General features: G+C 64.1%; 2 protein-coding genes across 4 annotated transcripts in view; one reads left to right on the forward strand and one right to left on the reverse strand.

The window, feature by feature from the left end:
- LOC106043193 (dedicator of cytokinesis protein 2-like) overlaps nt 1-24,468 on the reverse strand; it is a 69,392-nt gene that overhangs the window by 13,870 nt on the left and 31,054 nt on the right. The window contains exon 28 of the mRNA XM_066996921.1: nt 22,226-22,321. Within this exon, the coding sequence (XP_066853022.1) occupies nt 22,226-22,321 (96 nt within the window). The remainder of the gene's footprint in view (nt 1-22,225; nt 22,322-24,468) is intronic.
- LOC106043207 (INSYN2B protein-like) lies at nt 1,226-18,962 on the forward strand. 3 transcript variants are annotated; one of them, XM_066996931.1, is made up of 4 exons: nt 1,226-1,318; nt 11,227-13,108; nt 15,675-15,749; nt 18,531-18,962. In XM_066996931.1, the coding sequence occupies exons 2-4, from the start codon at nt 11,598-11,600 to the stop codon at nt 18,721-18,723; spliced, it is 1,779 nt and encodes a 592-aa protein (XP_066853032.1). In that variant the 5' UTR covers nt 1,226-1,318; nt 11,227-11,597; the 3' UTR covers nt 18,724-18,962. The 3 variants fall into 3 exon arrangements, 2 of the variants coding, with proteins under 2 accessions (XP_066853032.1, XP_047907998.2); XR_007159418.2 differs by lacking the exon at nt 1,226-1,318 and having other exon boundaries at nt 1,676-13,122; nt 18,531-18,588; XM_048052041.2 differs by lacking the exon at nt 1,226-1,318 and having other exon boundaries at nt 1,678-13,108.

The following is a 24,468-nucleotide window of genomic DNA, read 5'->3' on the forward strand; positions in this document are numbered from 1 at the left end:
TCCCAGACCAAGCGGTGCCAAAGCCGGGGCTACCACAAGCCCACCCGCAGCTCCAGGTGTCGCCGTGTGTAGTGCCACAGAGCCCGTCTGGGCAGGCACACTGCTCACAGGGGGCAGGAGCAGCTCGTTCCTTCTCGGGGCCCTGGGGGGCCATTTTACACGCAGCAGCCGCAGTGGATGTCACCCACCATCGCCGCAGGGCTGCATGAGCCTTGCACCTCATTGCCCCGGGGTAAGGCCGGCAATGCCCCAGGGGCGATGTGGTGCAAGGCAGGAAGGATGGGAGGAAACTTTCGTATGAGTCAGTCTATGCTAGGGATCTGACGAGATTAGTTCAGTCATCCGAAAGCAGCTGTTCTGGTGGCTGCTGGCATTAGATCGAGGTGAACTCCCCGCACCGCTGCTACACTTTGTTCGAGGGAAGCCGTATTTACATTTAAATTACATTACCGGGGAGCCGTACAGCCAGACCCTGCTCCACGTACGGGTGTGATCTGTCTGGTGGATGGCACGTGCACGTGGAACAGGCCCAGGGGCAGCCCAGCACAGCACACGGTCCCTCGCGCAAATCCACCGGTGGATGCGGACGCGAAGGACCCTGCTCGCTGACAGCGCCCGGCCGGGCCACGGCCCCACCACGGGCCCGGCAGCTCCCGGAGCCGCCGCACGGCCCCGGCACCGCCCCAGCACCACGGGAGCCTGGGCGCACGCGAGAGCCGCGGGGACGGGCTCGGAGCCGGCGCAGCGGCTCCGTGGTGCCCGGGGACGCCGACCAACCGCGCGGGGCCTGGCGCAGCCCCTGCCCACCGCTGCGGCTGCCGCCTCCCGGTACCCCCGCCCGGCGCTCCCCCCACGCCTGCGCCCCGCTGGTCCCCTCCCGGCGGGCAGGGCCCTTCCCAGCCCCGCTCCAGCCGCGCCGGGGCCCCGCGCTGCGGGCTCGGGGGCGGCGCCCCGGGCGGGGCCGGGCTGGGGGCAGCGGAGGCTCCGGGGCGCCCCGCGGCGCGGCAAAGCCCGGCGGCCGGCGGGGGCTGCGCGGGGCCGGGGCCGCGCCCCGCTGGGCGCTGCCCGGCACCGGAGGCGGCCGCAGGGACGCGCGGGGGAGCGGCGCGGGGCGCAGCGGGCTCCATCCCCGCCGCCCGGGGGCACCGCCCGGGGCTCCCCCCCGGCCCCGCCGCCGCGGGGCTGCCCCGGCCCCGCCCCGCCCGCCGGCTCCGCCTCCCGGTACCGGCGAGCCCGCGCGGCTCCGCCCCGGCCGTGCCCCGCGCACGCCGCCCCGCGCCGCTGCCGCCCCGCGCCCGCCGCCGCCGCCGAGCAGCAGGTACCGGGCGGGGAGCGGGGCGCCGGGGAGGGGGGCGGCGGGGCCGGGCCGGGCCGAGCCGAGCCCTGCGGGCGTCGGCCCTGCAGCGCCCGCTCGCTGCGCCGGGGCCGGGAGCCGGGGCGCAACGGGGAGCGCCGGGGCCGGGAGCCCCGGGGCGGTACGGGCAGCCTAGGGCCGGCACCGGGACCCCGGGGCAGCGCGGGGACCCGCGGTCGGGAGCCGGGCGCGGCAGCCCACGGGATGCGCGGGGGCCGGGGGGGCCGGAGGGGCCGGGGGCGCGGTGCCGGCTCGCCCGGCAGGGAGCCGCGGTGCCCGGGCGGCCGTGCCCGTTCCTCCTCGCCGCCGGAGCGCGGAGCCCGGCCCCGGGCAGCCCCGGCTTCCCGTGCCGCGGGGGTCGCAGCGCCCCCGGGGCTCCTCTCGCCTCTGCCCCGCTGGCTGGGGAACGGCGGGGGGCACGGTGCCCGCGGCACCCACACCCCGCGCAGAGGTGGCCGGTGGCACCCGCACCGAGCACCCTGCTGAGGCCGTGCCGGGGTCCCTGGGGGCACGTGGCCGTGCTGGGGGCTGTGGCCGAGGGGACAAATCCGGTGCTGGGCGCTGCCGCGTTAGAAGGGCTGAAGACCCCCAGGGTCTGGTCCCTGCACCGCAGCCCTCCTGCCCTGCCACCCCCCAGTTCGTGGCACCTCCGCTCGCAGACCGACTCCTGCGGGAGACGTGGGCATGGAGCCGGGCTCCAGCAGCAGCCTGCCTGGCTCACTGCTGTCCCTCGGTTGGAGACACGTCCGTCAGCCAGAGCCGTGTTTGTGTTTGACACGCGCACACACATGAGCCCAGGGATGTCACTTTCGGTACTGCACGCTGCGCTGATGCCGGCCGCGGGTACGGCTGCTGGCGCTGGAGGGATTCAGCCCACGTTGCTGCCGGCAGCTCCCAGCGCCGTGTCCTGCACACAAGGCCTTTGTGTCTGCCGGCAGGGCTTCGGCAGCTGGGGCAGTGGGAGTGGGGCCGGGGCAGCCATAGCCGCAGCCTGTGAAATACGAAGGCACAGCTCTTGGGGACTGCTCGAGTCCCTCGCCTCCCCGCAGGAGTGCACGCGGAACTGAGTCGGAGCTGCAGCTCCTCGCAGAGGCACACAGGGAGTCAGGAGAAGGGGTCTCCACGGAGCCGTTTTTTCTGATCAGAGCACGAGGTGGACACGTGTGAGTAATCGCTGGGACCCGGCTTTGTGGCTGTGTGCCCGGAGAGGGATAGTGAGTGTCCGTGTGCCCGTGGCGGGGCAGGGTACTGCTTGCCAGCCTGCAGCTGCCGGCGCCTCCCAGGGCACAGGAACAAGCCCTCTGGGACAGCCGGGGATGCCAGGGTCCGCTGGCTGTCCCCCATCACTGGTGGCCTGCCTGAGAAGGGGACCAGGAGCTGCCCAAGTCCCTCCTGGGCTTGGAAGCAGCTCCAGGCAAGAGCTGGCTCAGGCTGGCAGCCCTGGTCTTGTCCTGGCAGGTTTCACATCTGCTGGGAAGTGCTCAAAATCCTTCCCGTGCGCTTGGAGGAGCAGAAGGGATTTAAACACAGAAGCTCCTTTAGACTGAGGTTATCTTCTTAACAAATTATAGATATTATAATTATTTAATAGTATGGTACTGTTCAGAGGCCACAAATAATTATGGGTTCATTTGCTTGTGTAGTAACAATACTTCAGTCGTAACCAGTGCTTTTGGACGGTGTCTGTCTGGTGTGCTTACAGTGGCAGTCCGTACCACCCTGGCTGCTTTGTGGGTTGGGAAACCGAGGCACGCAGCAAAGACACTTGCTAATTCCTAAATTCCCCTGGTAGCGAGTGTTGTCTAAGGCGCATAAAGATAAAGGGGGGCCGGCTGCTAGATGGCATTGGAAATCCACTTAAAGGCAGGAATTTGTATTCTGAGATGACGTTCTCCGCACTGGTGCTGGGAAGCTGCAGCCGCAGAGGCCTCCTGCTCCCGCTGCCCGCGCGGCAGCGCCGCTGCCAGGGCTGCAGCCTGCAGACGGTGCGGCAGCGGGACGGGGGCACCGGTCCCCGTGGGGACGTGGGCTTGGAGCTGCAGGGGCAGCGGGGCTGTGTGCCCCCCTGTGGGGCTGCGCCAGGCTCCCTGGGACAGGTGCACGCGAGGCGGGGCATTGTGGCCGTCTGCCCGTGAACTGATGGGCGGCAAAACCTTTCTAGCTTTTTCCAGAAATGTGCTTTGTGGACAGCTTGTGGCTTTCTAATAAAATTCCTGGCATGTGAAGGAGCACATCCAGTCCCCGTCTGCCGGGGCTCCCCAGCCCGCAGGCTGCTGGCTGGCGGCGTGGCTCCAGATGGAGAGCGGAGCCCGGTTCTGCAAGGGGTGACATGCTTCTCCCCGGGAAGGTGTGGAGCTGTGCTATGTCTTGTGATGAGCTGTGTCTCCTGTGACCACGAGCCTTCAGGCCATGTCCTATTTTGTTTGTCCTGTAATTACTCTGGGGACAGCCTCTGCCGGAGGAAGCACCGGCCGAGCCTGCCTGCTCTCAAGGCCAGGTCTCCGTGTCAGGTGTTTTCCCCGTGTCCGTGCACCTGCACGAGGTGTCTCTGAGACTCAGAAGAATGCGATGTGCCCACACCACATTTGCTGGGAAGAAAGCAGACAAAGGGGGTGCCGCCTTCTTCCCAAGGTGGTCTCTTCTGTAGCCTCTAGGAAAGTCAGCCAAGTAGTGCTGCGCAGCCCAGGAGCTGCAGGCTGCATGGGAGATGCTCACGCCTCCCACTGAGGAGGTTAAGGAAAGCCTCGGGATGTAAAACAAACTCCTAACCTCCTCCTGCCCTGTACAGGCTGTCTGCGTGGTCTGCCCGTGTTCCCCTGGGCAGGTCACTCTGCCTCTTCATGTCTCTTTTGAAATGGTGACAGTAGCGCTCCTCTGCATTGCAAAGAGGTGGGAACGAAAGCAAGTCACAGCAAGAACACAGCCACTACTGCCACGACAGCCGTATTGGCATCCATGGGAGACAGAGGAATAATTTGGCTTCCACAGGCTTCTAAAGGCTTTCTCCAAAGGCTTTGCATCTTGCTGCATCTCCTGGCCACATCGTTTCCACCTGACAGCACCAGCGTAACTGCAGTTGAAAGAGGGAAGCACGATGTAACGGTGAGGCGACGGCCTCTGGGTGCTGGGAGGGCGTTGTTGCTTCTTCATGGGGTTTGGTGTCCTTTTTGCCAGGCACTGGCCGTGGGACCCATGCAGGGGCTGCAGAAGCCTCGGGCAGCCCTGGAGAGGTGTTGGGGCCTCAGGGAGCACCCGGGCTGGGCTGGGGGCTCCTGCCTTCTCCTGGGCCCTGGGGCTGGGAGAGTGACTCATTTTCCTGCAGAGCTCTTCAGCCAGTGACCTAAATAAAGATGCGTGCAGATCCCTTGGCTCGTGCGAGCTGCCACTTCCACCAGGCACCTGCTGTCACAGAAAAGGGACCTTTGTGCCAGCAACGCTCCTCTGGGGCACCCGAGTGGCGTCTGCAGTGAGTGTGCGTGGTGGTGTGAGTCTTTCAGGGCGCTGCCCCAGCTCAGGGAATTTGCTGTCCTCAGATGGAGCTGTCTGGGTGTTTCCAGTAGAGCCATGGAGGTGCTGGAGCAGAGCGCAAGACCTTGCCTTGGATGCAGGGGGGGGAGAGGTGTTCAGCCCCCATGGGAATGGGTGAAGCTGTGGGGATGACGGGAGGAACGGGGAGCTGGCCTCGAGGGCGCGGGCAGGGCTGCCCCTGCTCACCGCCGCCAACCTGCGCCATGGAAGGGGCCTGCGTCCTCACGGCAAAGCACACGGGCTCCGAGCTGAGGAGGGAGAAGAGCTGTTCAAGCAAAGCACGGTACTGGCACAAGCACAAACGGATATAAACTGGCCGTGATTAAGTGCCTGCAGGAAATTAGGAGGTCTGCATGCCTCCAAACAGCCGGGTGCTGGAAGAGCCTCCAAGAGCAGCCGCGAGGGCAGGGCACGCGCTGGCTTCGTGCTGGTGCTGCCCCTGCGAGGAGCTGGGGTTTGGCATTGCTGGCTGCTGAGGAGACGCTCTCAGTCCTCCACCCCCGTGTCCCGTGGATGCTCCATGCCGAGTACAAACGTGCCGAGTCCTCTTGGAGCCAAAATGGGATTAAGTCCTGCTACCGGCTGATGTATCGAGAACCTGGCTCCTGCCTGGTCGTCGGCTGTGCACAAATGCCTCATCCTCTGTTTCCTCCTGTGCTTGCCATAGCACCTCATCCCCTTTCAGAGATCAGGGACAGCAAAGGTTTTGTCCCAAGAGGAACCGTTGTACCCAGTAGTGGAGCTGGGTAATTAGCTGTTCTCTTCTGCAGCTCCAGAAGAATATGACTTCCTCTCTCATAAATCTAATCTCCCAGCTTCCTGCGTCTTGAGGAGAAGATTTATGTGTCTGCTCTGGTTTTCCTTCTTCCACAGACGTTGCCAGGAGGAGGAGGAGGTGGAGGATGGGTGGAGAAGGGGCTGGGGCCGGGCAGGATCGCTGCTGGGCACGGGGGCGGCTGGGACCCCGTGGTGGTGCCTGCAGCCCTGGGTCCGGTGGCCAGGGTCTGCCCAGCGGTGTTGGGCTGGTCTCTGCACAGGGCGCCGACGTCGTGGCGTCAGGAGGAAGAGCTGGGCAGGGCTGTGCCGTCCCGGTGCGGGGAGACAAGAGTGGGCAGGCGGCTGGAGGCTGTGCCTCCGCTCTGCAGCATCTCTGGTGGTCGGAGGAGCAGGTGTGAAGCAGGGCTTTGTTCCTCTGAGGCCAACCCTGCAGCCCATGTATCAAGATACAGCATGGGAAGATTTGCTGCCTCTCTTACAAGATTCACCAGCCCATTAATCAGGACCGGCCGGAGCAGCGTCACTGTCGCAGGCCCTCGCTCTCCGGGAGGGACGCGCAGGCCCTGGGCTGCGGGCAGGAGCTGATGGCGCTGGCAAGGTGCAGGGCAGCGATGCACCACCGGGCTCGGGACCCCTGCACCCGGAGCAGAGCAGCAGGTTCGTGGGCTTCAGGACGCCGGGCTGATTCGTGAGTCGGAGCTGGCCGTGAATCCCAGACGTTCGGAGAAAGACTTGATGCGTGTGGGGGCAAGGGCAGCCTGAGCGCTGGGGGCATCGGCACTGCAGTTCGGTGGTGCCGGTGGCCGGGCAGCGGGGAAGCAGCCCGTGTCACTTCCACGGCTCCTGGGTCTCGTTCAGCTGATGGGACATCTGCTCCCAGCTGCACTGAGCATCCAGCTTATCTGGCGAGCCCATCACTGAAGTCCTCATGTCATCTATTGCATTACAGTGGCGTCATCTGATTTTATCGATAAATCATCTGATATGACTTGCTGCTTGTAATTCCCATGTGAACAAGAGGAGAAAAACACTCAGACCTTAAGCAATTGCCAAGATGGAGGATCCACCACCGTCTAAATCCTTTCCGAGTTGCTCTAACACTGGATGACCTCACCTGTCAAGAAAGTCATTCCCCATCTGAACGTGCCGACCGCCAATTTCCAGGCACTGTTTTGTTGCACTTTACCTGCAAGGCTGCAGAGGGGTGCCATTCCCTACAGCAGAGACCCCTCTTTGCAGTGCCTGTTCCTTGCTTCTTGCATGGCACTGTATTTGCTGTTCTCATTCCTTATCCTTCTCTCAGTCTTTGTATAATCTGCAAATTTTATCGGTGCTGACTTTTCTTCTTTGAGGCCGCTAATAGCCAGTGTTAGTGCGGGGCCCCGGCCACCCCTCCACAGGACCTGAGCAGAAGCACGGCTAATTGGTGATGATCGCTGGATGATTATGTCTTGAGACATGCTGGTTAGCCAGTTTTTAATCCATTTAATGTGTGCCACATTGCTTTCGTATCATTCTGCTTTCTTCGTCAAAATGTCAAATGCCTTACAGTGATCTAAGTCTGTTCCATCGAGGCTTTTACCTTCGTGGACCAAACTGGGAATCTCATCAAAACAGACAGAAAATTAGTTTGATGAACCGTGTTTCCTATAACCCTGTGCTGACTGGCACGACTGGTACATGCTGCCATCCTTCATCTGTCATTAATCAAGCTCTGCATCTGTTCCCACCGCTGCCCGCAGAGGCACCAGGCTGGTGGGTCCCCGTGCCCCGGCCCTTCCCAGTGCCTCTGCGCTCAGGGCTCTGCGGGTCCGACGTCCTGCCTGCGCCTGGCTCTCCTGTGGCCTCGGCCACGCCGACACGTCCAGAGCTGCAAGAGGGGAAGGTCCTGTGACACCGTGGCATCCCCACCTCCACGCCTGCGGGAGTGCCGCATGCCGGGGGTGCCCACAGCTCTGGTGGGTTCCTCACCCCCGGGAGCATGGCTGCCCTGCCCTGCCCTGCCTCCTCCACTGCTGCGCACGGGGAGGTCTCCTCGGGGCCAGCCGCAGGACGGGCAGAGCCAGCCTGCCCTCCTCAGTGCGGCTCTGCTGGCAAAGCTGGGAGAGGAACACCCTGAATCCCCGGTGCCTGCCGGCTCCCTGCCCTGCGCACATGGGCAAAAGCAAAGCGTGGGGAGCCCTCCTGCCCCTGCGTCAGCTGCGGGGGGTGCGCAGAGCTGCTCCGCCGCGTTCCACTCCAGGGCGCCCGTGTTTGCTGGGCATGAGGCTGGGGTGCCGGTGTGCGCAGCCCGTACACTCGCTCGAGCAGGGACTGCTGGAGAGCTGCTGGCACAGGGCACCTGAGGACAGCCTCAGCCACCATGCAGGAGCGAGGACAGCTCTCATCCTTCAGCTGTCCCCTCCCCTGTCTGCCTGTATCCCCAGTCCTGGTCATCCCCCTCCAGAGGGGAGCTGCTGCAGTGCTGGGCTCACAGCAGCTTGGCCCTGAAGGGGCTGACTCCGTTTCGGGATCCCAGAAGGGCTCCAGCTTTGTAGCACCACATTACTCAGCAGGGCAAGACCAAGCAAAGCAATCTGTGCCTTGTTTTGCGGAGGGTGGCACCAGCAGGGAACGCTTCTGCTCCTGTGCCTTCAGTCCGGCAGCTCAGGTCCTGCACAAGGTGCCCGGGGGCAGGGAGCTGTGGGCACAGGAAGGCCTGCGGACTGTGGTGCATCGCTGGGAGAGCAGTGCTTGTGTGGGGGCCTGGGTGAGCGTGCAGGCTCGTTGGCATACACCGTCCCGAGCGCCATCTCCCAGTAAACAAGCTTGAAGATAGCAGCTGGAAGACCCTGGTGCAGCTGAGTGCCGCATGCCTGTGCTTCCTGCACAGCCCCTTCCCCGTGGCCCTTTCTGTGCATTCAAAATGTCCCTGGAGCCATGCTTCCAGCTGGATCCATTGGCAGAGCTGTTTCCCTCAGCTTCGGCTCCGGTATAGGGGGTTGCGTGAGGTACAGCAGCCGCTCGGTTACACAGTCCTGATTCAGTCCCACAGCAGGACTCATTAGCACTAGAAGATGCAGGCATGCTGGAAACAGTGCCTGAGCACAGCACTAAATCTGACCGTGCCGTAATGCATATGCAGAGGGATGAGTGGGAGGGTCCTAGCTTTTGGTGTTTGACACCCTTAGAACTGTTCTCCAAATGCAGTTAGTGCATGTATAATTTATAGACTTTTTCTTTGTCCTTGTGGCATGTCTCTGATCTCTCCAGCGGAGCGCGGTTTGGGAGGCAGAGGGTGCCTCAGCGGATGCCCCGCTGACTGACAGCATCGCGTTTGCTGCGCAGGCAGTGAGGTGTCCTGGTCTCGCTCTGCCGTCAGCCGTGGCTTAGCCTGGTCCCCCTGGGAGCCTGCAGGGTCCATGTCTGCCCCCACTGCCTGACTGTGCCAGGAGTGCTCCTGCCCCACGCTCGGCTGCTGGAGTGGCTCCTGGCACCCCTGCCCCATGTCCATTAGCATCCTCATTAAGAAAGTCTCCGGAGCAGGGTGGCCACACAAGCTGTCCTCCAGGAGCGCTCAGGCAGGCTGTGCTGGTGCTGAACCACGTGCAGGAGGACAGTCCAGCACAGAAACGTGCCAGCCCATCCATCCCCTGCCACCGAGCGAGTTTCCCATACTGGCACAGCCATAGCTGGGGTTGCTGGTCCCACGCTGTGGGGCTGGACTGGGTCCTGTGGTCCCGGCAGGCTCTGCCCTGTTCCATGCAGGTGCCAGCATGGCCACTGCCTCAGGCATGCACAGAGCTCGGCTCTCCAGTGAGCTCCCTCCCCTCCTCAGCCTGTTGCTGTCCATACTAACGAGATGCCCCATCCGCCGGCCATGCCTTCGCCGCATCCTGCCTCACAAACACCTCCCGGTGCCTGGGCACAGCTCCAAGACTGGGGAAGGGAAGCGCCAGGCGGCTGGCTGGTGGCGCGTGGAGCAGCATCCCGACTAGTGCTGGACGAGGGGCGCGGAGGCGTGAGACGTGGGTCCCCCGCACGGGCCAGGCACTGGCTGAGCCTCCTCCTGCTGGGCTCGCCGTGGTCCTGGGGAGGTGCGGGAAATCCGGCACAGCTGGGAAGTTTGCTCGTTCCCAGTGCATGGGGACTCCAGGCTGCTGTGCTGAGTCAGCTGCTTCGGTACAGTCAGAACAAGGCAAGGTGGCGAGCGGGGCCAGGGGTGCCTGTCCGCAGCGAGGGCGAGAGGGCTGTGGGGAGAGCAGAGCTCCCAGCTCAGTGTGCTGCAGCAGCCACGGGGCTGGGGGGGGCTGGGGGCTCCTTGGGCTGCATGGCAGGGTGGACGCCGCCGGTGCCAGCTGCGGGATGCAGGGCACGGCGTGGTGCCAGGGGCACCCATAGCACTGTGCTCCCTGCTCGTGCCCAGGCACCTGTGGGTATCTGCAGACCCACACGGGGTACAGGACAGCAAGCCACGGGGCCAAGCAGCGTCACTCCCTGCCGGGGCTGGCAACTCCAGCTCTGCCCTCCAGTGCCTCCTTCTCACAATGCTGCTTCCCAAAAGGAGCCACAAATCCTCTGCGCCAGGGGAACAGGGGCTCCTGAGCAGGGCTCCCAGGCATGTGCCATGTACCTGAGCAGTGCGAGGGGCCGGAAGGGTGGCCAGTGACCACGGTGGACGCAAGAGAGCCAGCTGTGCATGGGGACCTGGTGTTGGTCGGGGTCAGGGCTGGGGAAGGGGTTTGCCCTGCCTGCGCGGGGAGGAGGCGCTGTGCACAGCTGTGTGCTGGGGGGTCCTCCCTGCGTGGGAGCCCTGCTCGCGGCCAGGGCAGCCTGCCCCAGCGATGCCCATCTCAGAGAGGAGCCCAGCACTGGAAGCTGCCATCTCAGATGCAATACCTGTTCTCCCTCGAGGCCGGTTCTCACATGCCCAAATTGGCTAAATGTCCCCAAGTCACAGCCTTGTCCTGTGCACTGAGCTGCTCTCCCACGCCCGCAGCCCTGCCCCACCTCCAACAGGTGGCACATGCAGGATGGGACCCTGTGCCCCATACACGACGGGTCCTGTGCCCACTCCAGCCAGGTCCCACATAGGTTGGGCACCCCACTCCTTGTCCAGCCCCACGCACAGCAGGTGCCCCACGTGCTGCGGGTGCCCCCTGCCTGTCCATCCCCACGTACGAGCCCCCTGTGCCCAGCACAGCCTGACCTGCTCCTCTGCGCTGTTCCCGTCCCGTCCCACTGTGCCCCTGCAGCACGGGCTGCCTGCTCCCAGCGCCCTCTGAACACGAGGTACCAAGCCCCAGCAAGGCAGAGCTATTTTTAACAGCTGCTTCTGCTTGATTTGAGCTGTGAACTTGTAACGTGTTTATGCTAAAGGGGTTTCTTTTTTTCCCTTCTCCTTTTGTGCTGAGGAGGCAGCGCCAGAGATCAAAGCTTGTCTCTTCGCGTTTTGTGATGGCCGCGCTGGGTGGGAGGGTGTGCAGAGGCCGGCGGCTCCGCGGGGCAGCTGGAGACGTCCCCGTCCCCATCCACAGGAGGGAGCGGGCAGCAGGGCCGGGGCTCACCTCCTTTCTCTGTCCCTGCAGGTCTGGGAGCCAGGAGCCATGCGCAGGGACGGCTGGTGCCCGGTGCCCTGGGGAGCCCACCGTGGGGGGCACTGAGCCTGGGCAGAGGCGGCGGGACCATGGGCTGCTGGCGCCAGCGGGGAGGCGCGATGGCGGGCAGGGCCGTCAGGGCGCCAGCGTGCCACGGGCTGTAGGGGCCGTGCGGCAGGTGGCGTGCCCAGCAGCCCCTCGCCTGCCTCCCACACAGCATCCCCTCTCTGCGGCAGCACGGGATGAGGCCGCCCACTGCCCCGGACAGCTCCGGGGACGGGCGCAGCGCAGGGCTCCGAACGCCAGAGCTCGGCCCCGCTGCAGCGCCCCGCCACAGGGCCTCGGCCCCGGGGCCGTGAGCCATGGTCAGCAGGGAGCCCCTTCCTGGGCCGGCCCCCACCAGCGAGGGCGGCCAGGAGAAAGCCATGACGGTGCGCTCGGTGCTGCTCAACCGCGACTCACCCGACATCGAGAGCCGCCTCCAGCGCCGGCGCAACCGCACGCAGCAGGTCCGCTTCAAGGACCTGGTGGAGGGCAGCGCGGAGCAGGCGGGCAGCCCCCCACCAGGGCCCGCAGCCGCCCCTGGCCCCAACACCCCACGTGCCTCGCCGCCCCCCAGGGACGCCCCTGAGCCGGCGGCTCTCTGTGCCTCGCGGCGGAGCTGGCCCCAGGCCCAGCCATGCTCGCTGACGCTGCCCATGCCCAGGAAGGCGTGCGCGAGTGCTGCCATCCAAACCTCCCCCAGCCTCCAGAAGCCCTTCCCAGCCTCCCAGCCCCGCAGTAAGAGTGTCTGCAACGTGGCCGGGGCAGTGGGGCTGCCCACTGCTCTGGGGAGCACCCGCTGCCCGGGGGGCTCCTCGCCCACCCCCTCTGTCCGGGCTGTGCCCCCACACGTGCCCGGCAGCCTCCCTGCGCGTGAGCGTGCCGCCGCCCTCACCCAGCCTGCTGCGGCGTGCCACGCGTCACCGCCACCGCCCAGGGATCCCTGTCCCCCTTATCCGGGCACAGCCGGGTGCCCTGCTGCCAGCTGTACCTCCCCAGCCAAGAGCTGCCCCCCTGAGCCCTGCGCCAGGCCCTGCAGGAACCCCAGGGGCAGCCGGAGGCCCTCCCAGCGCCCGGCCTCTGTGCCCTGCGGCCAGCCCCAGCTGCCCGCTGAGGTGCAGGGGCTCGGCCGGAGCGACTCAGAGCACAGCCTGCCCCGCGGGCGCCTGCTGCCCCAGCCCTCTCCGCATTGCCAGCAGACCCTCCCCACCGCGCACATCCAGGGGCTCCGGCAGCCAGCTCAGGGCACCCCCCCTCGGGACCCCCCACCACCCCAGCACCAGCTCTGCAGCTCGCCATGGGGGGGGCCCTGCTGCACCCCGCCAGCCCCCATCCTACCAGCGCCGGGCTGGCACAGCTCAGCCACCACACCGGAGAAGACACCAGCTGCGCTTGGCTGTCTGGACACCCATGACGGCATCAGCAGTCGGCTACGGGCCACCGATCCCGGGCACGGCCAGGCGGGACCAGAGGGACGTGGGGAGCTGCCGCCCCCGGCCCGGCAGGGCTCTGGCACCGGGACTCAGCTGGGCGGGCGGGTGCCAGAGGCCCCACAGCATGGGCAGCCCTGCCTCACCGCCCAGCAGTCGGAGACGCTGCGCCACGTCCAGGACCTTCTGCAACTGGTGGTTGCAGCCAAGGGGCCAGCGGCAGCGCCGGCGGGGGACGAGCACGCCCGAACATCTCAGGGACAGGGCCCTGCAAGGGCGCAGGGGGACCTGCAGTCCCAGCTGCAGTCGCTGGAAGGGGTGCTGGAGACCAGCCAACAAACCATCCGAGTGCTGCTGGACGTCATCCAGGACCTGGAGAAGAAGGAGGCCCAGCGGGACGGGTGAGCAAGCGCAGGTGGGGAGCGGGGGGCCAAATGTCCTTTGGGGGCTGTGAATGAAAGACGGGGGTGGCCAGGGCCCGTGTCAAGAGCTCGGTCTCTGGTGCTGCCGGTCTGTACCACAGGAATGGCCCCCACTGCCTGTCCTGCCCATCCCTGCTCTGTAGGCCAAGGGCAGGGCATCCCCCGGGCCAGTTTCCTTGGCCTCGTTTGTGTTTTGCAGTACCAAGCGCTGGCCGTGGCTCGGGATATTCCCGTTAACAACTTGCTAGGATTTCCCTGGGTCGGCCGCCAGCAAGGCAGAGGCTCCCGCGCTGGGAGCCTGCCATGCCTGGCTGGGGGGCACAGCCCAGGGGGCTTGGCAGGGTTTGGCACGCTCTGCCTGTTAACGAACCGTCTGTGTCCGAGGTGGCCCAGAGCACTGGTGCCTGGTGATGGGGATCATTGCCTGTGCCGGCTGCAGGTGGCATCGCAGGTAGGGCTCCGCTGTGCTTCAGTTGCGTGCGGCAGCCCAGGGCACTGGGACGGGACAGCTCATTAGCTCGGCAGCTCGTTAGTTTGGCCTCATGCTGGCAAGGGGCCGTGCCTGGCACATGCACCAAGCCAGGTGCGCGCCATGGCAGCGAGCTCAGGGAGGCAGGGGGCACCCGGCGTGAGGTCCTGCCCTGCCAGATGGGCACCTCCTGCGGGTCCTGTCCCTCCCGCCTGCACAAGTGTTTAATTGTTTAACCAAATTAAGTGGCTGCTAAATAATTTCTTCCACTTACAGCTAATAATAGTAGTAAGGATCCCACAGAACAGTTAATGAGAGTGCGAAGGCAGGCGGCGAGCTCAGACCGGGCTGTGGTGCTGAGCTCCCCCTGCGCAGCATCCCCTGCACGCCCTGGCGCCCTGCCTGGCCTCGCTTCTCGGGGCTGCGCGGGGGCCGCTGCCTGTGCTGGGCGGGGGGCGTGGGCCAGGGGTGCCCCTGCTTGTGGGGCTGCCCCCAGAGGCGCCCAGCCGGGCAGGGCTGTGTCCCAGCCTGGCTCGGCACGGGCGAGTCCAGAGCAGAGCCCATCAAAAGGGCAGATCTGATCCCACTGTCGGAACTGAGTTTGTCTGCTCAGGAAGCTGATTTAGCTTCACCGTGGGGAGCTTAATTAAGATCTCGGCTCCATATACTGTTGCAGTCAAATGAGCAAACGCTGCCCAGAGACATAAGGAATGGAGTAGGAAATCACATAAAAGATTTTCCTAGTGTCCTTCTGCTGAGGAATAGCCTGGCCTTATTTGCCACGGGTCAGCGTCCCGGCAGACATGCGGGTGGCCCCGAGGCGCCGCGCGCAACCCAGCACTGCCACCAGCCCCAGCACTGCTCGCCCCGTATATGCAGCCTCACAGGGTCCGGGTGTCTCCCAGCAGCAACTTCCCGAGCCAAACGTCTGTCCCCACGTTAGATCTCACCCTGACAGAAAGGCGCAGTTTATACAACATTAGGTACACGCATATGCACACCTTTTATACATGCATATAAAAGGTATCATGATCTAATTTATGTGCTAACAGTATAATCCCAATTGTAATATATAATTTGGTGCATTAAAAGACCTAGTTTCCGAGGGCTGAGAACAATCATTATCAAGGTCGAGTAAGAGGAGAATGATTCAAGCAGGAGGCTGCGACTGGTATTTGGGACAGGGGGTGTTTTCTCAGCTATCCCCCAAAAAGCCGCAGCCTGCACTGCCTGAGGGGCAAAGGAGGTGAGGAGGAGGCAGCTGCTAGGGTGACCGATGGCCTTTAGGGGGGCCCTTTCCCCACAGCTCTGAGAGCAGCTGGTGCCAGGGGCTGGAGCTCGGTGCTGCACAGGGAGATGCCCCAGGGAGCTGCTGAGCTCCGGCAGGGAAGCAGGGTGCAGCTGGCCGAGGATGCATCGGGGCAAGTGTTTAGCACTAGCAGCAGAATACCATTTTCTGCAGAGATCCGGGAGGAGGACTGGCTTTGGGGCTGAGCTGACCTTTGGGGCTCATCAGCCATCTCTGCTTTGTTCGAGTCCCATGCACCTTCCCTGGAGGAGGCTGCTTCTTTGATACAAAAGCTTCAAAAAGAGAGAAATCCTAAGTCCAGCGTAGGCTGGCGATTAGGCTGGCACATCTCCCTCTGCCCATCTGTCAGGGCACTGCTGTGTGCTGTGAGTGCTCCCCCCCAGTCCCCACGCTGCCCATGGCCCCGCTCCCTGCGTGGTGCTGTGCGTGGGGAGATGCATAGTGTCCTGGGGTGTCCCTGGGCATGAGGTACAGCTCTGGGGTGGTGATAAAATGAGGCTGACAGAGTGCAAAGGATTCAGGGCTTCTGCCATGCCTGCCTGGTTTGCAACCAACCGAGAAATCTACTGAGCTGAGAGGCACCGTGCTTGGCCCGGCATCAAAGGGCATCGCACAGAGAAGGAGAGGAGCAGGGATCCTGGGAGCAGAGGGGCCCCTGACCGGTGTACGTCGGCCGGTGTACGTGCTGTGGAGCAGCTGAGGGCCTGGGGGAGGCACGGGCACCGAGGTCGGGTCTCCAGGCTCACGGCACTTGTGCTCTGTTGCAGGCGACACTCGTACCGGACAGGGCAGGACATTGCCAACTGCGGGACCTGCCGGGACTGTGCCTGCATCATCTACAGGTACGAGGCAGCTCTGCCACCCTGGGGGTGTTCCCGGTGGGGCCCCTGCTCTCCTCCATCCCGATTCCAGGTATCACACTCCTGGCGTGGCTACGAGGCAGAGCAGGGCAAGTCCCAGCTCTCGGGGGGGGACATGGCACCGACAGTCGCAGCTTTTCCATGGCGCCCCGGCCCCGCCGTGCTGCCTGCCCCTCGGGCAGAGGCAAGCAGTGCTGGTGTGCCAGAGGAGGCTCGCACGACATGAGGGACGATTGCGGCACTATGAGACACCTGGGTGCAAGGTGCAGCACCTCCCTGCCTGCCTCCAGACACCCCGCGGGCACCCCAGGGACAGGAGGGGTGCTTAGGGGCAGAGCTGCAGCTGCTCAGTGCCGGTGCTGTGGCTGCTGCCCAGGGCAGCGTGCCCGTCCCCGTGCCGGGCTCAGCTCACCGCTGCCAGACCTCCCACAGCACGCGGCTGCCGTGGCCCCGGTGTGGGCGCAGGCACCGCACTGCTCCGAGCCTGCTCCTAGCATGGCCACAAGGCCAGGGCTGGGTCCTGGTGTCCTTGGGTCTGAACCTGGGCCCTTTGTCACTGGGGGGGCAGCTCTGGCTTCCCCTCCCGGATGCTGTTTGTTTCACAAAGGACAGTGGGCTGGCTGGCAGCTGAAAGGAGATCTGCTCTGATGAGGTGACAGGGCATTTATCTTCCCTAAAAGCAACGCGTCGGGGGAAAACCTCCTTACAGGAGTGATGGGCTTGCCAGCTCTGAGTCTGGGCTGTGTCATGTCCCTGCGTGAATTCACGCAGATGCTGCCGTTGGGTGCTGGTTGTGCTGGGGAAGGCACCCGTCCCATGTCACTGCCTGAGGCTGCTGGGGGACAAGTGCCCCTAGCAGTGTCCCCGGGCTGCCTCACCCCTGCCATGCCAGGGCCTCACCATGGTGCAGGACCACAGTGCCTTGGCTCTGCTTCCCCAGGGTCACGGAGTGTGCACAGGAGCAGCCGCTGCCCCGCTGCACTGCGTTGGGTGCCTGGGACGCGTGTGCTCTCCTTGGGCGTCTCAGGGCCAGGGGTGCCCCAGCTCTGTCCCCGCTGCGCCCCAGCACCCTCACACCACTGCGGCACTGCTGGGGCCGTGTCTCTTGTTCCCGGCTTATTTACGCCAGAGCCAACAGCCAGCTCCCCCTCCTTAGCTCATGGGGGCCTTCAGTGCTAATTGGGACTGACGAGCCTGTCTCCACGCGGCACTGCGGCTGGGAGATGTCACCGCTGCGGGAGGTGGCTTCCTGTAACAGGCAGGCTCCTGCTGAGGGCTCCCGCTGGGTTTAGCTGCCACCTACGTGATGGGAAGAGGCTCCGGTGGGACATGGGGTGGGGGCAGAGTGGGGTGGGACAGGGGCAGGGGGGCACCACCGTGGGCAGACCCCGGCCAGCAGCAGTGCAGCCTCTCGCCTCGGGGCTGTGACTGAGCACCTCACGAGGGGGACGCAGGCAGGGGGACAGAAGGTGGATCCCCTGTGGCGGATGATGAGGATGAGGACGGGTAGCCCGAGAGCATGGAGGGGAGGGGCTGCAGGGGTTCTGGCTGCGCTGCGAGCACCTCCCGACCTTCCCCTGCATGCGAGGGACATCGGCGTCAGCATGCATCCACCATTTCAAAGGGTGCTGCCAAGTGTGGACGGGGGCCTGGTTGCGGGAGAGTTCCCCAGCAGTGTGATGGAACCTGTGGGGAATTACCCTTGCAGCAAGCACGTGCACCCTCCCTTGGAGCCCTGGAGCCCTGTTAGAGGCAGCTGGGGACAGTGGGTGTCCTGATGGCAGGCAGTGACACGAGCTGCCAGCACACCACACAGGAGCTTGCTGGGGTCCCCGTGTGTGGGGTGGCCAGGCCACGTGCGTGGTGGCGGCAGAGGCAGCAGCACCTTGCTGATCGGCGGGGAGGCGGCTGGTTGGAGGTCGAAGCGCTTTCTGGGTGAGGAAGCATTACAGCACGTGGCTGCCAGCTACTTGCCTGTGGGTGCTGCAGGGACAGTGGCAGGGATGTGCAGGAGACCTGGCGCCAGTGGTGGGTGATGCAGCCCCCCTTTCCCTACCCAGACCCATGGCACCCGCGTGCCTTGCGTGACGAGCGGTGTCAGAGCCAGCAGTGAAGGCCTTGCATGCCTGGTGCCGCGGCTGCACTGGGCTCAGGGGAGAAGGGCACCGGGGGTCTGTAACATCAGGGCTGGGTACAGCCCTTCTCCGGGGGTGCTCAGTGCTAACCAGGGTCCCACAGACCCTGGACCCCACCTCGTATCTGCTCCAGTCCCCAGCTTGGGCTGGTGGCCGGCTCCTGCCCCAGGCAGGTCAGCACCCACAGGGTTTTGCTGCGGTGGCAAAGTCTCAGCATTTCTTATTCCGAGCCACGGCCGCTCCTCCAGCAGGAGGGGTCCCCACGTGCTGCGGCGTGGTGCCACGTGCCCTGCTGCAGACCACGGGCAGGACAGGACGGCTGTCTGGGATGGGGACGGGTCCTGCGCCTGCCCCTGCTCTCAGAGCCCCAGAGGGTGCGGGCAGTGGGCAGCAGCTGGCTGCGGGATGAGCCAAGGGCCTGCCAGCAGGACCGGGGCCCCGGGGCAGGGCCGGCATCCTCTTCGGTCACCGCTGAGCCGTGCCCGCGGGTCAGGGGCTGGCAGGGACCCGCAGGAAGGGAGCCTCAGGGCGCTGGGACCTGGGGGCACAAGGACTGGGGCGCAGGCGGCCCTGTGGGCGCAGGGCGGCGGCGAGCGATGCCCTCTCACGCGGCCCCTTCTCCCCGCAGCGTGGAGCACGACTTTCGGCAGCAGGAGGGCCGCTTCCAGAGGGTGCTGAGCCACATCGAGGGTGAGGCGGCGCAGAGCTCCCCCACGGCAGGGCCCGTCCCGCCGGCCAGGCAGGAGCCCTCGCCGGTGACCAGGCTGCCTGCGAAGCTGGACTCAAAGAAATCGAGGCGCAAATGCTTCTGGTTCCTGTAACCGGTGCTGCCGAGGGGCACGAGCGCCCCGCGCCCACGAGGACCAACCCAGCTCTGACGCTGCACAGGCTCCTTCCTCCTCTCCCTCCCTCTGATGTTAGGGTTTGGGTAGCACCAGCTTTTATATTTTTAACTGTTCAGTTTAATGTAATGAAGCCCCTGTGTAAATAAGAGGTGAGGGGAACAGCTGCTGTATTTAATGAGAAACCAATAAATTCTAGGGAGACGCTATTTTCGTTACATCCTCTCCCAGCTGTGCACTTCTGTTCTGGACGAGGATGGGTGCAGCGGGCGCTCCCCATGCAGGGCTGTGCAGCCCCCCCAGCCCCATCTCCTCCCCGCAGGCCCTGCTGCTCCGGGTCTGTCCCGGCTGCCAGCAGCTCCACGGCCCTGCAGGAGGCCCTACAGAGTTCCCCCCCAGGTCAGAAACACCGGGGGGTCTCCTGCACCCAGGGGCCGGAGAGAGGAACCCTGTCCCTGCCCTGTCTCAGGTGGGAGGCTGGGCTGGGGTCCCAGGGATGCCAGTCTCCTCCTGCCAGCTCCTCTGCCTGGTAAGGCTAGGGAGCCTGGGGGGGCTGGGGGGCACCACACGGCCTGTCTGTACCCGGGCTGCTGTGGGACCCGGGCTGCCTCTCCCCATGCAGCCAGGGGCTGGAAATTCCCTCTCCCACCCTTTGCAGCTGGCTGGCAGGGGAAGGTGGCCAGGGCCTCCCCGGCTGCAAGATGCGCTGGCTAATTACAGGCAGGCAGAAATTAGCAGCTCAAATATTCCAGCCTCTGCAAGGCTGCCCACGAGAGGAGAATCTCAGCGTCAGTTTAATGAGGGTCCTGGATGAAAGCGGCTGGCGGCAGCGGGTGGTGAGCGCATGCTGAGCACGGTGCAGTGAATGCTCCCTGATGCTCCCCACAGCTCCCTGGCCACTGCCATGCTCTGGAGACCCCTGCGAGCTGCAGAGCCTCAGGGGGCGAGGGCTGCATGGAGCCTGGGGCCAGGCACACCATCTGCACGCAGAACTGGGGGCTCACAGCTGAGCCTCAGCTGCTGCCATCCTGCTGGGGGACTGGGCCTGTGGAGCAGAGGACAGCACCTGGCCTGGCCTGGGCAGCCTCTGGCACCCCCATGTTCGGTCATGGAGCCCCTGCAAGCGAGAGGATGGGGAATTCTGACCGGGACATCCCCAGCTGGCACCCAAGGGTACCCCACCAGCACGCACCCAGCACAGGAGCTGGTGTTGCCTTAAAGCCCGTGCCTGTGTCGATGACGTGCCTGGCACTCGTGTGGCCACGGCCCCATGGCACCGAGGGGACCTCCGCAGTGCCACGGGGCCCGGCCGTGGGAGGTGCTGCAGCGCCCCAGCCTCGGCATCTCAGCAGATCGCTGCTGCGCTGGGGGGTGCCTGTGAGCCCCCCGGGATGGGGCTGAGCCATAAAGACCTGGCAAGAGAGATCAGGCACCTTTCAGTGCCTGAGTTACTGGGACAGAGAACACGGGGAATGCCTTTTTCCAAATCCTCTTCTGATTCCCAGCAGCAGCAGGACGGGGCTGTGGTGGCCTTTGGCACAGGCACGGGTATCCCTGGTCTCCCCCACACCTTTCTGCAGCCACAGCTGCCGGGAGCAGCCTGGACTGGGGGGCCCAAACACCAGGGTGAGGCCCAAGACTGCAGCAACAGTATGAAAATGATAAACTAAAGTGGGAAAGCTGCTAGACAGCATTTCTGGAGATCAGCAGGGCCAGCACGTGGGAAGAGGAGCAAGCAGTGAAAGTGAGGATCAGCCAAAGGCTTCCTCTCCTTCTCTTCGCCTTGAACATCAGGCCATGCTTCAACACCCGGCGTTCCTCATTATCTCTGTCACAACCCTGGTAGGTAGCTTCAAATAGCTCTTTTTTTTTGCTCTTGCTTCCTCTAGCACTGAATCATGCAGCCTGAGAACAAAGGCTAAACGCAAAATGATACCAAACCCAGCCCTGTAAGCATCTCCTGCCTGAATCGCAAGCAGCAGGAGCTGGCTCTGCGCGGCTGGCACAGCCCTGGTGGCGCAGCCTGGCCCGGCAGCCTGACCTGTCCACAGACTGCTTGCAGCCGGGCGCATATCTGGGGCAGCACCTTGTCAAGTGGAGCCATTTGGGGACAGCAGAGCTGCTGTCAGGGAACAGCCCTGGGACTGGGCAGACCCACCAACGGGGCAGCAGGGGCAGAGCCAGCAAGAAAAAAGCTCCTGTCCTGCCTGCTGGCCATATCACCTCGCTTGCATTAGGTCTTCATGAATGAGAGCCAAGGATGGGATGGCAGAGCTGCAGGCGTATCCCAGCACGATTCCTTAAGCAAAGGGCTGAGCTGCAACTCAGGGTGCTCACACCTCCCCAGGCATGGTGCACAGCACAGCACGTTGTGATGTGGTACAGCACAGTGTGACATGGTACAGCATGGTGTGACGGTGCAGCACGTTGTGAGGTTGTGCAGCACAGTGTGACCTGGTACAGCGCAGCATGGTGTGGCATGGCACAGCACATTGTGATGTGGTACAGCACAGTGTGACATGGTACAGCACAGTGTGACATGGTACAGCACGGTGTGACGGTGCAGCACGGTGTGACGGTGCAGCACGGTGTGACCTGGTACAGCGCAGCATGGTGTGGCATGGCACAGCACGGTGTGCGGTGGGACAGCACAGTGTGACGGCACAGCATGGTGTGACGGTGCAGCACAGTGGGACATGGTACAGCACGGCGCGGTGTGGCATGGTGCAGCACGGTGTGACATAGTGCAGCACAGCACAGCATGGCGCGGCATGGCACAGCGCGGCACGGCACGGTATAGCACTTCTCCACTGCTCCACCCCCAAAACGCAGCCAGACCCAGCTGCTCACCCCCTCGCTACCCAGAGCTGTGGGCCTGGCCTGCTCCTCACAGCCTGGTCAAGCATGCTGGGTTTGCCTTCATGCTTCTCTAGGGCACGTGTAAGCCCACACAGACCAGAGCTGTGCTTCTCTCCTTCATGACTAAATCATTGCAACCAGTGCAGCTGCTCTGCAGGAAGCCTCAGCCAAGCGGCTCTGTGACCTGCCAACCCTTCAGCACAAGGTGGGTGTCCCAGCACGTTCCTCCCATGTGCTCCCGGCATGTAAAATTGTGAAGGGTCACTGGGTCTGTCACTTGTTTTCCAGAGAATACTGCCCAAACCCCTTCATCGGCTTCCAAAATGTTCTTTCTGCATCACAAACATCCGGCCTGCTCCTCCCAGCACACCCTCCACTCCAGAACCCGCTTCTGGCACGTTTCTTCCCTCCCATTTTGGGCTTTCTCGTGCCTCCTGCGGTGTTAAATACCCATAAATCCATCCCCGGCCAGCTGCTGCCAGAGACCGCAGCACCAGCTGAAGAGCACCACTTGCCGCCTGTTCCCACGTGCCCACGTCAGCGCAGCCCGGCGCTCCTCCATCCCCGGAGCCGGCAGGGGAAGCGGCGCGGTGCTGCTGCCCGGCAGAGCGGTGGTACTCACCCTAAAGCTGTTCTCCCGCTCCAGGACGATCACCCTCCGGTTGACGGTGTGCAGCAGCCGCTCCAGGACCAGCTGGACATGCTTCTTCACCTTCACCTGAAAGGCAAGAGGGGTCACGGCCACGGCGGGTGCTGCCGGGGGGGGGCAGCGATGCACACCGCTGGTGGGCATCTCCCCAAGCAGCACCGAGCCCCCGAGCTGGGCTGGGAAGGGCTCGGCCTCCCGGGGGTTGGCATCACCGGCTGCAGCTCATGAAAACAGCGAGCAAGGAGGCTGCAGAATGCTCCTCGTTCCTGCAGAATGCTCCTCGTTATCGCTGGCAGTGGCTGTGGGAGCGGGGCCTGCGGGCACGGGTTTCCTCAGCACCCCCTTAGTGCCCCACGCAGTGCTCCAGCCCCTGGCAGCCACAGGCAATCGGTGCTTGTGGAGGAGAAGCTGCACCCTGGAGCTCCTGCTCCCGCTGGAGCAGCCCCAGCCCCCCCCGCCTGCCCTCCCCTGCAGCCCAGGTGCAGGTTGCTGCTTCACCGCATCTTCCTGGCCAACAGTAACGCCGCCCTGAGCAGAGGCTGCGCAACGCCGCTCCCCACATAAGACGCCAGCTGTGCTAGTACAGACGGTACTAGGAGGAGGCTCCAGCCTCCCTCTTCATTTGTCCATAATAGAAGAAACATTCCCTGCTAACACAAAGAACTCAGAGCAGCTGGAAAGCTGTTAACCCTCCAGCTCCGCCATCTCCAGGATTCCTGCAGAAGCTTTGCAGGGTTAAAAACCAAGTTTCTCTCCAGCCAGGCACAAGGAAGAAGCCTCCCCAGGTTGTCTCAGCAGGGCTCTGTGGTGATGCCAGAGCAGCTCCAGCTCTTGGGAGCCAGGCCAGGATGTGTAAAAAAGAGTGTCCTGCGAGGAGACAGCCGGGGACGGATGGTGACACCAGCAGCGACAGTCTGAGCAGGGCAAAGGTGGCTCTCTCTGCCAGAGGGAGATGTAAGGGACACCCAGGCATCCCTCCCTTTTCACAAGACCCAGAGCAATTTCCCCCTCCAGGAAAGGAGGCACCTCTGCAGCTCAGAGAGCACTGGACAAGCCCTAACACCTCCGAAATAAAAGTCTTGTCGATGCCAGCACAGCACCTACAGCTTGAGCAACCACCTCCCGTGGGGGCCGGCACCAGGACTGCCAGCTTACATGTGTAGAGACCCCGAGCCCCGCTGTGGAGCACAACGTGGCCTGGTACTCCTCCCCAGCTGAGCCGACGCAGCCACCTCACCCACCCAGGGCATGGCAGCACACGTCTGAGCCAGCCTCCGTGCCAACAGCTCTGAGGTCTGAGCCTCCCAGAAAGCAACAGCGGAGCACAGACCAGCTGGGGAAAGGCAGAACCCAAGGCACCTTCAGCCAAGGCTTCAAACGGCTGCTCTCCAGCACAGGAGCCATCTCCTCTCCTGTGTCAGATGGCTTTGCCCTCTCCTCCCGTGCTGCTCTGCTCAGCAGCCACAAATCCCCTCTGCTCCACCAAGGTGCTGTGCGCCGAGACCCCAGAGTGCAGAAATCCAACGCCCCCTTTGTGCAGCAGATCCCATGCACAAAGGGGGAGCCCCCGTCCCTTCAGCAACCCCTCAGGGAGCATTTGGCATCCTCAGCATGCAAACGTCTTTTAGCACCTCCCCAGCCGCAGCCTGTGCCAGGAAGGGCGCCCGTCCCCACGCAGGGCACAGCCCGCGGGCAGCCACGGGCCCCTCGCCTCCGCCCAGCCCAGGGCTCGCTCCGGCTGTGTCAGGACCACAGTCCGCAGCCTGCCGCAGCTTCCACCTTCACCTCCGACCTAAACCACTTCCTTTGTCTGCCAGCCTCTGTCCCTAACCTCTTTATCCAGCGAACTATGCACGGCAGTAATAATTCCTGGTTACTGATATCTGGGACAAATTGCAATGAACTTCCATAAAGCCAGCAAAATGCCGTCGCACTCCAGCACAATGGGTCCTGCTGCCAAACACAGAGGCAGAACAGCAGGCGGAGGGAGCGTCCTGCCGAGCTGCAGCACAGGTCTGTGCTGTGCCAAGGTGCTGCAGGAACAACCTGCACCCACCGCTGCCGGGGACCGCACCCGCTCGGATGGGGGCTTGTCCAGAGGGGCGGTGCTGGAAGGCGCGTGTCAGAGGGACGGGGCACAGCTACCGAGGCACGGGCACGTCTGCACAGCAGGTGCCTCAGCCTGGTGCTGCAGCTGAGCTGCACTCTGGGGGGGC

This window comes from Anser cygnoides, chromosome 4 (genome assembly GCF_040182565.1).
Source record: "Anser cygnoides isolate HZ-2024a breed goose chromosome 4, Taihu_goose_T2T_genome, whole genome shotgun sequence".
Taxonomy (NCBI): domain Eukaryota; kingdom Metazoa; phylum Chordata; class Aves; order Anseriformes; family Anatidae; genus Anser; species Anser cygnoides.

Coding starts and splice junctions, on each gene's coding strand:
- LOC106043207 (XM_066996931.1), top strand. CDS start 11,598: ATGGTCAGCAGGGAGCCCCTTCCTGGGCCGGCCCCCACCAGCGAGGGC. Junction 13,109..15,674: donor AAGGAGGCCCAGCGGGACGG/GTGAGCAAGCGC, acceptor GCTCTGTTGCAG/GCGACACTCGTACCGGACAG. Junction 15,750..18,530: donor TGTGCCTGCATCATCTACAG/GTACGAGGCAGC, acceptor TTCTCCCCGCAG/CGTGGAGCACGACTTTCGGC.